At 46.1% G+C, this 17,001-nt stretch overlaps 2 protein-coding genes across 3 annotated transcripts in view; one reads left to right on the plus strand and one right to left on the minus strand.

Moving 5' to 3' along the window:
- ENTREP2 (endosomal transmembrane epsin interactor 2) overlaps nt 1-17,001 on the minus strand; it is a 451,852-nt gene that overhangs the window by 392,434 nt on the left and 42,417 nt on the right. The gene's annotated exons all lie outside the window — the stretch shown is intronic.
- Nucleotides 3,386-6,845, plus strand: LOC140610827 (uncharacterized). The gene is made up of 4 exons (XM_072787305.1): nt 3,386-3,635; nt 4,080-4,312; nt 4,519-5,543; nt 5,938-6,845. Exons 1-4 carry the CDS (start codon nt 3,386-3,388, stop codon nt 5,951-5,953), a joined length of 1,524 nt encoding a protein of 507 aa, XP_072643406.1. The 3' UTR covers nt 5,954-6,845.

The raw sequence follows: 17,001 nt of genomic DNA on the forward strand, positions 1-17,001 counted from the left end.
AAGATGTTCTTTAATAAGTAAATAAATAACAAACTGTGGTGAATACATACAATGGAATACCCCTGGCAATCACTGAAATAGATCAAGAACTGACACATGCAACAATATGGATGAATCTCAAAGGCACCACACTGGGTAAAAGAAGTTAGTCTCAAAAGATTACTGTGGGACCCAGGAAATTTAACAAAAACCTCTACCCCTGGACAAGCAGAGCAGGACTGACTCTATTTTGGGCTGCACCCACCTTGTGCTGACCTGCTTATTGCTTAGGGCACTGGCCCGCCCTAGTCAAAGCCCAGGGCACACCCTAACCGGAAATCCGGCTCAATGATAGGCCAGTTCAAATGGATACTGTAGGGTAAAATGTAATTAAATCAGCCACCTGCGAGTGGACCAGCATGACTGTGCAACTTTCCACGTATTCCATTGTCCACTGACCCCTATAAAGTTGCTTAGCCTCTTAGCCTCGGGGTGGAAGTCCCTGCTCTGCTGTGTCGGGTATACTTGGACCCAAGCTTGAGCTTGTAAATAAACCCTCATGTGTTTGCATCAGTGTCGGCTCCTCGTGGTTTCTAGGATTCGCGATCTTGGGCACAACATTTAGGGGCTCGTCCGGGATCCAAGAAACCTCGAGGACCCCGTCCAGAGGGTTTCACGCGTGGTGCGTGCACTCAACTTTTTCCACCTTTGGCGCGCATATTCTCTGAGAGCTCTGAACTGTACTGTGCCTGTAGGAATTCCAAGCTGTATTGGGTCGGCATTGGCTTAGGCGGACGCGCTGGCGGGCCGGCGACCGGGGGTCTTGAGGAGACATCCCTTGCCCCTGCCTGGAGGACGGGGTCCTCGTCTGTAAGGAGGACGGGGTCCTCATCTGTAAGGAGGGCCGGCTGCCAGCCCTTCAGGTTACTTTCTGTTTTGTCTCCGCGGCCGCACAGAACGTCTGTTACCGTGTTCTTGTTAACTGCACGTTTGTCTGTGTTACTATGTCCTGTTACCTGTTTGTTCATTTGTCTGTGTTGTTGGGTCCTTGTTAATCGTCTTTACTGTCTGTGTCTTGGTGTGGATTGGGAACATAATGGGGGAGACGGAAACCACTCCCCTGTCTCTTATGCTCTCTCACTTCTCGGATGTTAGGAAAAGAGCTCGTATTCTGAGCATAGACATATGGAGAACGAAATTCCAAATTTATTGTATATCAGAATGGCCAACCTTTGACGTGGGATGGCCCCAGGAAGGAACTTTTCACCTACCTATTATCTTACAGGTTAAGACCGTGATCTTCAGGGACAAACCAGACGGCCACTCTGACCAGGTGCCCTACATCCTGATCTGGCAGGACATGATCGAGAATCCTCCTCCTTGGCTAAAACCATTTTTACCCCCCAAAGCAGGACCCACGGAGATTCTAGCCATGCGGAAAGCCGAGAAGGAGACCGACTCTATGCCTGAGGCACCCCTCCGCATAGACCCTTCGCCCGGTCTTTCAGGATTCCTCCCCGGAGGACCTGATTCTCCCGCCGCCAGACTGGGCATCCCCCCCCGCCCCCGCTTCCGCCCCTCCATTGTAGGCATCGGGGGGCTGCAGAAGGGGCGCCACCCCTCCCTGATGAGGGAGTCCCTGTGCACGGGCCAGCAGCGGGGACACTCGGTCGGACCCACCGGATGGCCCCACCTCCGAATGCCAGGCCGGCCGACTCCACCGCCCTTCCTCTCCGTGCCATGGGGCCCCCCAATGAGACTGGTGAACAGCTAATGTTATATTGGCCATTCTCCACCAGTGATTTATATAATTGGAAAACCCAAAATGCAAAGTTCTCTGATAATCCAAGAGATCTAATCGGGCTTTTAGAAACTGTTCTCTTTACCCACCAGCCTACTTGGGATGACTGCCAACAGCTCTTGCGGTTCTCTTCACCATCGAGGAAAGAGAACGAATTCAGGTGGAAGCCTGGAAGTCTGTCCTGGGAGAGGACAGACAGCCGACTCAAAACCCAGACCTCATAAATGCTGCCTTCCCTTTATCCCGCCCCACCTGGGACTACAACTCAGCTGAAGGTAAGGAGAGACTCCGGGTCTACCGCCAGACTCTAATGGCAGGTCTCAAGCCTACCAATCTGGCCAAGGTCTATGATGTGAGGCAGGGTAAGGATGAGAGTCCAGCAGCCTTCTTAGAGAGGGTCATAGAGGCTTTTAGGCAGTACACCCCTATGAACCCAGAAGCCCCGGAAACAAAGGCCGCAATTATCATGGCCTTTGTTAACCAGGCCGCTCCAGATATTAAAAAAAAATTGCAAAGAGTAGAGAGACTGAGAGAGAAGAGCTTGCAGGACTTAGTAATAGTGGCAGAACAAGTCTATAATAGTAGAAAAATTCCGGAAGAACAACAAACCAAACTAAGTGACCAGCAGACCCGAAACCTGGCCAAGATCCTGCTGGCCACAACCATGGACGACCCACAGGAAAGACGGAGGCACCTCAAGAAGCTGGCTTTAGGGACAGGTAAGGAGGATGGCCCTGGTCCCCGTCAGGAGCGCCCTAAGCTGAACAAAAACCAATGCGCTTATTGCAAAGAGGAGGGCCATTGGGTGAAAAGCTGCCCTGACAAAAGATCTAAGGCCCCTGCCAAGATCTTAAAAATGGAGGACCTGGACAATTAGGGGAGTCGGGGTTCGGCACCCCTCCCCGAGCCCAGGGTAACTCTTAAAGTGAAGGGACAACCTGTTGAATTCCTAGTGGACACTGGGGCACAACATTCGGTTTTATTACAACCCCAAGGGAAATTGGCAAACAAGACTTCATGGGTGCAAGGGGCCACGGGCACCAAACAATACTCATGGACTACCCGAAGAACTGTGGATCTTGGCACGGGCTGGGTATCCCACTCCTTCCTGGTCATCCTTGAGTGTCCCTACCCGTTGTTAGGTCAGGATTTGCTCACCAAGATGGGGGCGCAAATTTGCTTCCACCTCGAAGGGGCAAAGTCCTAAACAAGAAGGGGCACCCGATTCAGGTGCTTGTCCTGAGTTTAGAAGACAAATATCATCTCCACCAAATGCCCTCACCCCCAGTGACTGACATTGACCGTTGGCTGCGGGAATTTCCCCAAGCATGGGCAGAAACTGGGGAAATCGGGCTGGCCCAGCATCGACCAGCCATATACATAGAACTAAAGCCGGGGGCAGACCCTGTCAGGGTCCGCCAATACCCCATGCCTCTAGTAGCACGAAAGGGAATCACACCCCACATATGGCGACTACTGGACTCGGGCATGTTAAGGCCCTGCCGGTTGGCATGGAACACTCCCTTGCTGCCGGTTTAGAAACCGCACTCTAACGATTACAGGCCAGTCTAGGACTTGAGGGAAGTCAACCGGCGAATAGAGAATATGCACCCTACAGTCCCAAACCCATACATCCTCCTCTCCATCCCACCTCCAGACAAAACTTGGTATACGGTATTAGATTTAAAAGATGCCTTTTTCAGCCTGCCTTTAGCGCCCAGGAGCCAAGACCTCTTCGCCTTTGAATGGACGGACCCTGAGAAAGGCATCAATGGCCAGCTCACCTGGACTCGACTACCACAAGGATTCAAAAATTCACCGACCATCTTTGATGAGGCCTTACACAAAGACTTGGGTGAGTTCCGTTCCAAGCACCCTCATTTGACTTTATTACAATATGTAGATGATATCCTGTTGGCGGCGGAGGACCAGGACACATGCCTGAGAGACACCAGGGACTTGCTCTAGACCATAGCGGCCCTAGGATACCGGGCCTCAGCTAAAGAAGCCCAGATGTGCAGAACAGAGGTGAGCTACCTTGGGTACAAATTAAAAGATGAACAAAGATGGTTGACGGATGCACGGAAAGAAACCATCTTAAGAATCCCACAGCCGCAAACCGTCCGCCAGGTACGCGAATTCCTGGGGTCAGCAGGGTTCTGTCGCTTATGGATTCCAGGTTTTGCCGAGATGGCCAGACTCCTCTATGAGGCCACCAGGCACCAGCAAAATTTTGAATGGACATAGGCCATGAAAAGAGCCTTTAATGACCTTAAAAAGGCCTTGCTGTCTGTCCCAGCCCTTGGGTTGCCCGATCTAGCCAAGCCCTTCTACCTGTATATGGACGAGAAAGACGGGGTGGCAAAAGGGGTCCTTGTCCAGTACTTAGGTCCCTGGAAGAGACCCATAGCCTATCTCTCCAAAAAGCTGAACACGGTGGCTGCTGAATGGCCCCCATGCTTAAAAATTATTGCGGCAGTGGCCACTATGGTCAAGGACGCAGACAAACTGGCCATGGGGCAAGAACTGCATGTTACTACCCCACATGCTATTGAAGGGGCACTCAAACAGCCCCCAGACTGCTGGATCAGCAATGCCCGTCTGACCCATTATCAGAGCCTACTGCTAAACCTTACCAGAATTTTATTTAAGCCACCAACAACCCTGAATCCGGCAAGGCTACTCCCTAACCCAGACTGGGAACCCCTCTGCATGACTGTTAAGAAATTTTGGCACAGGTGCACGGAATCAGAGCTGACCTCCAGGACCAGCCATTGCTGAATGCGGACGTCACCTGGTACATGGACGGCAGCAGTTTTGTCCAAGAAGGACTCAGATATGCGGGGGCAGCCGTAACCACGGAGACGGAGACTGTCTGGGCAGAGCCACTGGCAGCCGGAACGTCGGCTCAACGGGCAGAACTGACCGCACTGGCCAAGGCGCTGACCATGGGGGAAGGTAAACAAATAAACATCTACACCGACAGCAGGTACGCCTTCGCCACCGCTCACATCCACGGAGCCCTTTACAGGGAGAGAGGGCTTCTGACAGCAGAGGGAAAGACTGTTAAAAACAAAACGGAGATTCTTGAACTCCTAAAGGCCCTCTGGCTGCCCAAGGCCCTAGCCATCATCCACTGTCCAGGGCACCAAAAGGCAGACACGCCAGTAGCCAGGGGAAACCGGCTAGCCGATTTAAAAGCAAAGGAGGCAGCCCTTCTGGTGACCCAGGTCTTAGCTACCACGCTACCTGATCCGGGGGCACCGACCCTGCCTGACACCCCCAACTATACTGATGCTGACTTACACTGGATCAAATGCTTGCCTATGACCCAGTGCTTGTGTGGCTGGTGGAGGGCCGCGGACTCCAGCATCATCTTGCCAGAGGAACTAGGACGGCGAGTCCTATCCAAAATGCATCGGAGTACTCACATGGGAACAAGGAAGATGGAAGACCTCATACGACGTGCAAAGATCACTATTAAAGACTCTCAAGCAAAGATCCAACAGATTGTGGCACGCTGCCGTGCATGCCAATTAACAAATGCCTCTGCCCACGGATCTAACCCGGGCACCCGGCTCCGAGGGGGCCGCCCAGGAGCCTACTGGGAAGTGGACTTCACTGAGGTAAAACCTGGAAAATACGGGTATAGGTATTTACTAGTGTTTGTAGATACTTTTTCAGGATGGACAGAGGCATTTCCCACCAAACATAAAATGGCACAGATCGTGACCAAGAAACTACTGGAAGACATCGTACCGAGGTATGGTTTCCCGTTAGAATTGGATCAGACAACAGCCCAGGATTCGTCTCTAAGGTAACACAGGGAGTGGCACTAGTACTTGGGGCAGATTGGAAATTACATTGTGCACATAGGCCCCAGAGCTCAGGACAGGTAGAGAGGATGAACAGAACATTAAAGGAGACCTTAACTAAATTAGCCCTGGAGACTGGTGGGGACTGGGTGACTCTCCTCCCCTTCGCCCTATATAGGGTGAGGAACTCCCCATATAAGATGGGACTGACTTTTGACCGACAAAATCATGTTCGGTCTTCCTCCACCTATTATCCCCAATTTAAAACCTGAGGTGCTTGCTGAATTTGATGATCACCAACTTCTTTTCTCCCTCCAAATGTTACAATGAACCCATGAGCAGGTGTGGCCTAAACTGAGGGCCCTCTACGAGACTGGGCCACCCCCGGACCCCCATAGATATCGGCCAGGTGACTGGGTATATGTGCGGAGATACCAACACCAGACACTTCAACCTCGCTGGAAGGGACCCTACCTCCTGATCCTGACCACTCCCACCGCTCTCAAGGTCGACGGGATTACTCCCTGGGTCCACTACACACACGTCCGGCCAGCTGACCCACACGCCATTCTCAAGGACTTTGTTAGAGAATGGAAAAGCCAACCAGACAAGGACAATCCCCTAAAGCTAAGACTGTGCCGTTCTCACTTATTTCCCACCTCCAAGACTCCCTAGTCCGAGGTTGTCCTTCAAAATAAAAAAAAATTAAAATTAGTCTTCTTACAACAAAGGGGGGGGGGGGGTTATGTGCTGCCTTAAATGTAAATGAGAGCAAGAAAAGCAACAAGGTTGGTTACAATCCTGGTTTAATCATTCCCCCTGGCTCACTCTGAGAGCAACCTGGACCCATGATTGGGTCCTGCATAGGATCCTCTGAAAAAGGGGGAATGTGGGACCCAGGAAATTTAACAAAATCCCCTACCCCTAGACAAGCAGAGCAGGACTGACTCTCTTTTGTGCTGCACCCGCCTTGTGCTGACCTGCTTATTGCTTAGGGCACTGCCCCGCCCTAGTCAAAGACCAGGGCACACCCTAACCGGAAATCCGGCTCAATGATAGGCCAGTTCAAATGGATACTGTAGGGTAAAATGTAATTAAATCAGCCACCTGCAAGTGAACCAGCATGACTGTGCAACTTTCCACGTATCCCATTGTCCACTGGCCCCTATAAAGTTGCTAAGTCTTGGGGTCCAAGTCCCTGCTCCGCTGTGTCGGGTATACTTGGACCCAAGCTTGAGCTTGTAAATAAACCCTCGTGTGTTTTCATTGGTGTCGGCTCCTCGGTGGTTTCTCGGATTCGCGATCTTGGGCACAACAATTACATACTGTATGATTCTGTTTACAGGACGTTCTCAAAAAAAACAAAACTATAGTGATGGAAAACAGATCAGTAGTTGGCAGGAGTTGGGGGTACAAAGGAGTAGCACGTAATAAGGGAATTTTTTTTAAGGTAATGGAACTGTTCTCTACATGATTTTGGTGGTGGTTACAGGAATCTATGTACATTCATAGGACTATATACCCAGAAAACAGAAACAAAAAAACTAACCACAAACAGAAGGTGAAGAAACAAAAATAAGTCTCTCCTCTCCTAATATGCACATTTTTTTAGTAATTAGAAAAACTTAGCAACTCAAAAAAAGAACTTAACTGAGACTTATTTCCAAAATGAGCTAATTGATTCTGTATTTATTAAATCCAAATGCTTCCAGTGGGAATACTTAATATGCTATACCACGGAGAGGTGCATTCTATAGACTGGAGTACAAGAATTAATTGTTTAAGCTTGGATGCAAAAAGTAAAATTAAAATTCCATGTTTATGATATAATGTCAAGCTTGGAGGGAAAAAGCATTCCTGTAAGATTGAATTGTAAGGTCCTTGCAAACATTTCAATCACCTGATGAAAGGAAAAATGAAAGAGAAAATAGGGTCACAATTTCATTCTATCACAAGGAAAGTGTCTCTCTTTCAAAAACTAAATGCTCCCCTCAAGCTTCTAGAAAATGGTGTTTTTATCTTAGAGAGACCCTCAGAATCATTCCCGCAACCCCCACTGACAAATTCCTGGCTTCAAGACGAGCCCCAGCCTGCTACCTCTTAACAGCCTGCTGAACAGAAACTTGACAACAGCCAGTTAGCAAGCAGCCGCTCCCTCCCGGATGTTCCAGCATGTGAGCCCCACACTCTTCCAGTGCCTCCCCATTTTTCTATCCTTGACAGCCTAACACCTCTAGAAAACCATGTCTGCTCCCACATTTCCACTCTCGCCTCCCATCTGACTTTGTCACCTCTCTTCCACAAAACCTGTCCCGCAATGGTCACCAGCAACCTCCATGTTGTGGCATCCAAAGGATGCAATTCTGCTCTTCTGCTCAGCTTCTAAGATGTCATCAACCCAGTTGAACACATGCTCCTTCTGGTCATATTTTCCACTCTCAAACTCCTTTAACAACACATTCTCCTGGTTTCCCCTAATCTGGCCACACTGTTGGTTTTGGTTTTTGGCTCCACTTGCTCTCCTGGGCTTCTAAATAGAATTGCTCAGGGTCTGAGGTGAAACCCCTAATTTCTCCATGCTCTCCCCCCTCTTGTTGCACACTTCTATTCCCAATGCCATTTATGCACCTTCTCACCTTGTATCATCAATTCAATCTCTTTTAGGTTTCAGGGTACTTTCTAATTGGTCAATGATATCTGAGTTAACATTGCACTAAAAAAGGGTTCTGCAGGAAGACAAGCTTGAGAAACATGAGCCTGTCCTCAACTTATGAGTAGAAAGACAAGTATGTCTAAAACATACTTAGAAGAAAATAAACCGATCAATTCATTCTCTTCCCTATTTTTACCCCAGTTATTTAACAAGATTTGTATGACCTTTGCGCTTCCTCACATACTGACATGTAGCCCTAGGTGATATGAAACACAGACTACTGCTTTACTCCTAGGTAATCTCCAAGAACGCCTGTCTCATTTCCTTACCAGTGTAGAATCAAAGAAGCAACAACAGAAAGGGTCTGCAGGAGACCCACTAGTCTTGCAACCTCATTTCTTCAGGGGCCCTGGAGATACTGATGAAAGACAATCTCCTCCTCAGAAAAATGAACTCCTACACAAGACCCAAGCTTCTGTGTAAAATTTCACGGGTCCATCCCCTCAAGCTCATTCCCTAGCCCATGGACTCAAGCTAAGTCCCCTCTACTGATTCTTGGTGGAGGAGGGGAGCAGAATCCTCCTGACTCAACAGAGACCTCCATTCTCTCAGACTTCCCTGTTTGCCTCTAGGATTACAACAAAGTAGGCCCAGTGAGAATGACAGTGCATGCCATAATTGAGACCGCTAGCCCATGGATCAGCCCTGCAGAAACCACAGACTCATTCAATGAACAAATGTTTCCTGAATTCATCCTACTTTCTAGGTGCTGTTGTACTTGAAGAAGACAGACTCAATGATACGTCCCTCAGGAAGCAGATATCCTAGGGAAGGGATATTGTTGATACTAGGTGACCGACAGTAACATTTTACAGCATTTGGAAACTCCACTCCATAAAAATACCATCAAGGTTTATAAAGCACCTCTACATCCTTTGAAATTAGAAGCTACAGTCTCAATGTGAGGGCTGACCAAAAAAAAAGAAAAAGAAAAAAAAAGATGAAGAAGAAGGATGAGTTCAAAGAACAGCCACATGTTCTTCTAAACGAATGAAAGGATGCTCATCCTCTTGGCTCATCACTCCCAGGAGAAATCTAGCCTCTATTACCCAAGTGAGAGTCACACATTCCTGCCCAGCATGCCTATAGTCACAGCCATCTGGCACAATGGCCTTGTGCCCACTCAAAAGATAACAAGCCGGTTTCAAATGGTGAAGAAACCCAAAAATAAAGATGTAAAAACAGAGCCCCTAAAATGAGCCAAATTATACTTCCTTGGAAAACTCATCCTCTGATGGTAAATCAAGTCCAAAAGTCTCATTACAAAGAATTATAATTCTAGATAGTAGGAGGATTAGTTCCACGGTAAAAGTCTATATGCCAAAGTTGTTTTGTAATTCACTTAATTACAGATCTCTACACATGAAAATTACATTTCTGTGTTTCAAATAGAAAAAAAAGTTAAGGAGCTGTCTAAGCTCTATCAAAAGGAAAATGGTTACATGGATTATGTTCATAAAACAGAGTAATATGCAGCCATTAAAAATAACTGGATAAAACTATATTACTCAAGTGATATGTGTTGTTTTATCTGCCTAAAATTCCATTTTTCTTATAAATTCTCCTTCATCCATGTGATTCTACTCAGAACTGCCATTATATAATAATCAAAAAAAAAAAAAAAAAAAGGAACTTCCAATCATACTCTTTCTACATGGCCCCCCAGCTCCAGCCACTATGATTTTTTCCCAGGGATAGGAACCGTAACATGAAATAAATTAGAGTCTCCTCTGGGAGTTTCCAATATAGAAAGCAAAGCCTTTCACATGTCCAGTTAAGAGGCTGTGAGCACATTAGCTCCCAAGAGTTTCAGATAGCAAAAGTCCATATAAAGGTTTTTTGGGGGGGGGAGGTACATGTGTGTGCATGCACATGCACATGCACCCTTGGTGATCTCAGTATAGACATAGGAAGGCTATAGCTCACACAGTTTATAATATGGTGGAAGGCAAAGAGAGAGGAAATTCTACTTTATGAAATTCAGAGGAATTTTTAGAATTACTGGTGATATTTTTCTTTCTTTTTAGTATGTTTCAAATTAAAGGAAAGGTACCACAGTTTATCACTGATAATACCCCAAGTTGCATTCCATAATTTTGCTTATGAGTCAGTTATTTGGAACTAGGAACATATTTTTCCAAAGAAACCATGCTATAAACAGCTGAGGTTAGATCCCAAGCCAAACCCATAAATACTTATTTAAACCCTAATTTGCTTTTGGGAAACTACATTTTTTAAAAGTCCTTCCTATGTGCCAGACATGTCTTCCAAAAGCATTAACTCATTTATTTCTCAAAACAATCTCTGATGGGGTTTTATTTTCTGAAATAGGCAGCTGTAGGCTTGTGATAACCTGCCACCTAGAGTTTCAGGAAGGTCTTCATTTGGTTTCTCCCACCACCATAAACTTACCTACAGCTATGACATTCCCAACTTAAGAGACCCAAGAAGGAGAGAAAGCAGAGCTCCCTTCCAGTGGAGATAAATCTCTCAATGTATATTCTGGATCCTTGATTCTCTACTGGTTTCTTCATTACCCCCCACCCTCAACTATCTGAACCTACACGAAACCATTAAACCCGGTCAGGCCTCTCCCTCAGGCCAGCCTCCATTCCCACCTGCCTGACCCCTACCTTCCCACCCCTCTCCACCTCTTAATTCTGCTTTACATCATCCAGCTTCTGCCCCCCACTGTTCTTAACAATTTGCCCTTGATCCTCTCCTTACCAAACCTAATTAGGACACATGCTTCTGTGCAGTGCAGAGCATTGCTGGCCACGCCCTCCCCTGGCTCCTGTGATACTTCTCTCGCGTCTCGTTGTCCTTCCACTTCTTGGACCATTCCTCCGTCTCTTGTTTTCATTTTCTCTTCCAGTTTTCCATAAGACCCCATAGTTCTCCGGAGTTCTGTCCTCAAGCCGTGAGTACCTCTCATCATACATGCTTTTCATGGGTAACTGTGTCTACTTCTGTAGCCTGAGCCACCATCACTTAGCAAAGATTCCCAAGAGAACCTACCAAGAGAGACCCATGTGTTCACCTCAGGAGCCTGAGAATGCCTCAGTCCTAATGATCCCAAAATAAATTTGAGATCCATTCTCAACTTTTCTCCTGAATCTGTTCCCAGCCCACTTTAGAAAGGCCACAGGATTGTCATCACACCAGTCTTCAGACTTCAAGTGCTCCCCTGTGCATTCTTCTCTTTATCCTCACTGAAAACCTCTGGACAGGCATGAACAGGCACCATGTTTTAAGAGGACCCAGAATTTCTTTTGATCAGGTACAGTTAGACATGCAGACATAAAATCCCCAGAGAAGGAAGAGGTTTTGCTCACAGTTGCCCAGAGACAGAAGGCACAGCACACCACAGAGCCACATGAGGAAGCACCAGGGTCAGTCAGGGGGCAGAGAGAGGGGAACACATGGGCGAGAGCCTCTGTTGTGGTTTCCATGGGAAGGATCAGGTGAGGCAGAGTAAACAGACTTAGGAATAGCTATACCCAGCTCTGGGCATAGGGGCTGTCCCTAGTTGTCTGGTAACTGACCCCAGAGTGGGTAAAGCAGGTGGACAGGTAAAGTGGCCCATAGTGTAGAGCTCAATAGAGCAGGTGCTTGGGGATATGCATGCTGGAATGACTGGTTTGCACTTGAGAGGCATACTTGTAGACAAGTCATTTGTTAACTCTAGCAGTTAGCGAGCACTGGGAAGGGCATCTCTCTAGGCTCAACCAGGTCCCAAAATGTCAAAGTATTAAAATATAGAACATAGAAAGACGTGACTAATACACATTGACTCCCTGTCTTACACAGAATGACATCCAGAGACGTCTGCTGATTTGACTAAGTTCCAATGGGCTAATAGGAATTCTACCTTGGGGTTTACACAGCATTTACATACATCACCTCATTTCGGATCTCACAGGAACTCTGAAGCATAAAGGCTTCATGCCCATTCTGCATCTGAGGAAAATGGAAGCTCAGAGACGCTAAGGAGTTCTATTTAAGTCACCTGACTAAAAGAGAGGCAGAGCTAGAAGTAAGCCAAACCCCCCTGCCAGCCTTTGCCTGAGTGCTTTAACACACTCTGTAGACCTTGGTCTCCACTGGAAAAGTTGATGTGACTAAGAGGCCCCTGGGTACAGTAGGACCCTTTCAGTTATAGGAGTCCTGGCTGGGGCTGCCCTTCCTGCTCACATCCCCCACACTCAGATATGCTGAAGGCACCTCAGTGGGGAGGAGGTGCTCCAGAACATACATTCTTATTCCAGAACAAGGCTTCAGGTTCTGTCTTGAGCAGTCTTTTCACACCAAGGGACAGGACCTAACAAGTTCCCTGAGCCCAGCTCTATAGCAGTAACCCTCCAGGCTCTTGTGGGTACTCTGGGTTATCATAGGACTGTATCACTCCTGGCATGAGGGGAATGATGGCCAGGCCAGAAATAGTAGCCATCTTCAATACAAGAGGTGCTAACCTTGAAATGCTAATGTGACTGCAACACCTGTTTATTTTTTTAAAGATTTTATTTATTCATGAGAGACACAGAGAGAGGTAGAGATGTAGGCAGAGAGAAAAGCAGGCTCCCTGTGGGGAGCCTGATGCAGGACTTGATCCCAGGATCCCAAGATCATGCCCTGAGCTGAAGGCAGACACTCAACCACTGAGCCACCCAGGCACCCCATCATTATATAATAACCTCAGCCTGAAATTCTCTTCCATGCTTAAACACAAGTTTCTCCATTGTTCTGATATATACTACAACCAGGACTACAACCACCAGGACTACAACCACCAGGTCAATTGAGGGAACTGTAGGGTGTCCAGACCTTTACACTGAGCTGGTCAGCATTTCAGAGAATCATGCCACTGATGACAAGGCCACTCCAGCACCATATCCCATCCCAGCCTCAGGGGCAGCTGTCATGTCCATGGTGATGGTGGGCAGAGGTGCAAGTATCTGCTCATTCATTACATATCTTAGTGGGAGACCTGCCTAAGCATCAAACTACATATTATTTATTGAAAATTACTTTCATTTATTTTTTAGACTACATTTAGGGCTTTATAATGCTATCTAAAATTCTAACTGAAAGTACATTGGACTTTGTAGGGCTCTTTTTTTTTTTCTAAAGATTCCATTTAGGGATCCCTGGGTGGTGCAGCAGTTTGGCGCCTGCCTTTGGCCCAGGGCGCGATCCTGGAGACCCGGGATCGAATCCCACGTCGGGCTCCCAGTGCATGGAGCCTGCTTCTCCCTCTGCCTGTGTCTCTGCCTCTCTCTCTCTCTCTCTCTCTCTCTGTGTGTGTGTGACTATCATAAATAAATAAAAATGTATTTAAAAAAAAGATTCCATTTATTTATTCATGAGAGACACAGAGACAGAGAGAGGCACAGACACAGGCAGAGGGAGAAGCAGGCTGGATGCAGGAAGCCTGATGTGGGACTCGATCCCAGGTCTCCAGGATCACACCCTGGGTTGAAGGCAGCACTAAACCACTGAGCCACCCGGGCTGCCCTTTCTATGGCTTTCATTTTGGGATACAATAAAAATATTATTGGGGCACCTGGGTGGCTCAGTCAGTTAAATGTCTGCCTTCAGCTCAGGTCATGATCCCAGAGTCATGGCTCTTCCTCTTATGGCTCTTTATCACAGTTGTCTTTGCAAACTCTTTACATGTGGCTCTCCTTGAGAAGGGGAGTTAGTAGGGGAAGGGAGCAGGCAAATCTGTCTACCAAAGATTCATTCAACAAACATACTTTAAATGTCTCCTATCTTTTTCACCAGGACTCCTCACAGACATTCCAAACTTTGAAACTAACCATGAAATTTTAAATAATTCAGAATTTCACATTAAAAGAGTTTACTACTTGGAAAATAGGCCATTTTAGGGGTAAAGAGCATCTTCTACCTTGACGAGAGCCAAGGATATCAAACAGACTCCTGACTCACAGATCTGGAACCTGAAAGAAAAAAATCAGGGCCCACCTGAGGAGAGCCAAACATGGGGGTAGGGAGGACCAGGGGATCAAAAGTTTGTCTGAAATGTTCCATTTCTAATGTTTATCCCACATTACAAATAGCAAACTTAAATTTATTTCACTATACTGTGATAAAGAGGAAATATTTTATTCAGAAAACATCACTGATAAACAAAAAGCTCAAGAAGTGATCTATGTTTTACTAAAACTTTCAAGTACATTTTAATATATTCTACAAGGATAAAATGTAATTATGCAAGGAGACAGTGGTTACTAACTTGTGGTATTCAAATTCTCTTGATGATTTAGGCATCTATTCAGAATCGTAGGCAGAAAACATGGTCATACCTTCCTGCTGGCAGATACACAAAACTGATGCATCCCACACACTTGTTTTAGTAGCTCCAACACCGGCTGTTCTAGCAACTTCTGAGAGAAGCTGCAATCACAGACTGACTATTGGTCACTGATGTGCCAAACAGCATCATCTTCTAACCTAAAGCTAAAATCTCACTTTCACAAATGGGCTGACCAGACTAAGCCAAACCAATGCTCAAGCCCGAGTTTTCACTGTGAAAACTTTCCATATATACTGTAATAGCAAATAAGGATTTATGTTGTTTTAACAAAACAGGAGAGACTGCCCAAAGGATTTATCCCGACTAGATTTAAAAACTCACAAAATCCAATATCTTCCCAAGAATTAAAAGCAATTCTCGGACTACAAAATACATAAATTCCACTAGCATTTCACACATGCACAAAAAGAATAAAAGGCATTAAATAGAAGGACCAAGATTACAGCCAAAATTCTCAACTATCCAAATGAAACTTGGTGACATATTTACCATCCAAAGACAGCAGACCCTTCCATGCTACTCTGACCTCTGTAGGAGCAAGGGGAGATAACACGCACTGGGTACATGTTCTATGTACTGCATACAGACTAGCTCAGTTAATTCTCTCTGACTGGATTTCTCACAGATAGGCTCCTTATCACCGCTCCACAGTTGCAGAAATAGAGGCTCAGCGACTCACCCAAGGCTGCATAGGCAGGTCTAAAAAGGCCTCCACTCTCTTTGGATGTATCACATCTATCTGCTCCCAAGTCCACAGCACAACAAACTTCAACTCTCCAAAAAAGTTTCTACCAAGCCATGTTTTTCTTATATCATGAAAATTATACATTTTGGTTGCAGTAAGCAGTGTTCACTTTAAACATATCAGACATCAGGACCATAAGGAGGTGCTCTGGACTGCTGATATAGTGGTAACCGGGCGGGGGTGGGGGGGAGGAGAAGCAGTAGCTGGAGAAGTGACTAGGGACATAGACACTAGGATAGACTCAGACAAGAAATACCTCTCTAAGTTTTTCTAAGTGATATACTTCTAAGGTTCCTCTGCCCCCCTGGAAAGAAATTCAATTTCATCATGTAGTATTAGAATCTCAAGTAGTTTATGCAGCCCAGAAAATCTGGGGAAAGGTCACTCGTGGTCACCTTTGAGCCTCTTGTATTCCAGGTCCAGTTGGTCCATTGTAAAGGGACTGTGGCAGGGATTCTGTCTTCCGACATCTATGGCCATCTTCACCACAGAATCCCCCCTTCTCAAATGAGCTGGTCTGACACCCCAGTAAAAAAACAACAGGCTGACATTTCTCCCCTAAAGCAAGGGAACCTCACACTCGGGCAGACCACAGCTCAGTTCTCTCTTTGGGGAGAGAAAGAAAGGAAACACCACACCTGCTTCAGCAGTGAGCCACCAGCAGACCACAGTGGGCCCAAGCAATGAGAAACAGGTCCAAATTTGGGTCTGTTTTTTTAAAAATATATATATTTTAAATAACACAGCAACTTAATTAACCCTTCATAATCCATTTTGACAACAGTACATAGCAACTCGGGTAATCAAAGCTAATAATCCTAAAAAGACAACCTACTTGTAAATAATTGGGAAGTGAATACACATCTAATGATTAAAGTAAATATATTGCTTGTTCATCAAAAAAAAAAAAAAAAATGGAGGGTCTATTTTCTATCTCTTCAGTTGTGCAATGCCATGGCCCCAGGACTCTCCATGCACGATTTGGGAACTTAAAAACAGATGCATTAGGTTGGACTGTACGCTACTGACCAAATTAGACCATATGCAACCCACAAATGTGGTTATTTAGACCATGTAGCATGGTCTTGTGTTTTGTACCAGTCATATATAGCTAGGCAGATTCACGCATGAAGTAAGCAAAGAGTAGGATCCAGTGGGTTTGGAGTTTTGCCAAAAGAGTACAATGAAGAAAGAGAAGAGCAAGGGAGGTAAAGGGGCAAACAATGGAGGTAAGATAATGATTGACCTCAGAAAGTAAGTTAGAAGAAATTAGATTGGGTAAGGAAGGAGGTGAGGATGTGAGGGAACAAAGGACCTGGAAAGATAAAGAATCAATGGATTACAGATCAGTGTGGGATTTAAGCTCTTTTTGGAGGAAGTCCACCCACATTGATAAATTTGGCATAGTCTAAAATTATGCCCATCCCTCCTTGGTTTAGCACCCTTGGATTCTAATCATGCATACATTAGCCAAATTTGCATCTATGTAAATCAGCAAAATCCAAGTTCAATTGGTATGCTAGCTTTCTCCTAGTGGACTTTGTAATAGCAGCTACACTAACCTGCCCTGCTAGGGTCTGACTCAAGTCTGGATATGATAAGGGGTGGTGG

This window comes from Canis lupus, chromosome 2 (assembly GCF_048164855.1).
Source record: "Canis lupus baileyi chromosome 2, mCanLup2.hap1, whole genome shotgun sequence".
Classification (NCBI taxonomy): domain Eukaryota; kingdom Metazoa; phylum Chordata; class Mammalia; order Carnivora; family Canidae; genus Canis; species Canis lupus.

Bases quoted from the DNA above. Each gene is read 5' to 3' on its own strand.
- LOC140610827 (XM_072787305.1), top strand. From the start codon at position 3,386: ATGCACCCTACAGTCCCAAACCCATACATCCTCCTCTCCATCCCACCT. The intron at 3,636-4,079 runs GTGAGTTCCGTT...TGTCTGTCCCAG, and splicing joins GGCCTTACACAAAGACTTGG to CCCTTGGGTTGCCCGATCTA. The intron at 4,313-4,518 runs GTTACTACCCCA...ATTTTGGCACAG, and splicing joins CCATGGGGCAAGAACTGCAT to GTGCACGGAATCAGAGCTGA.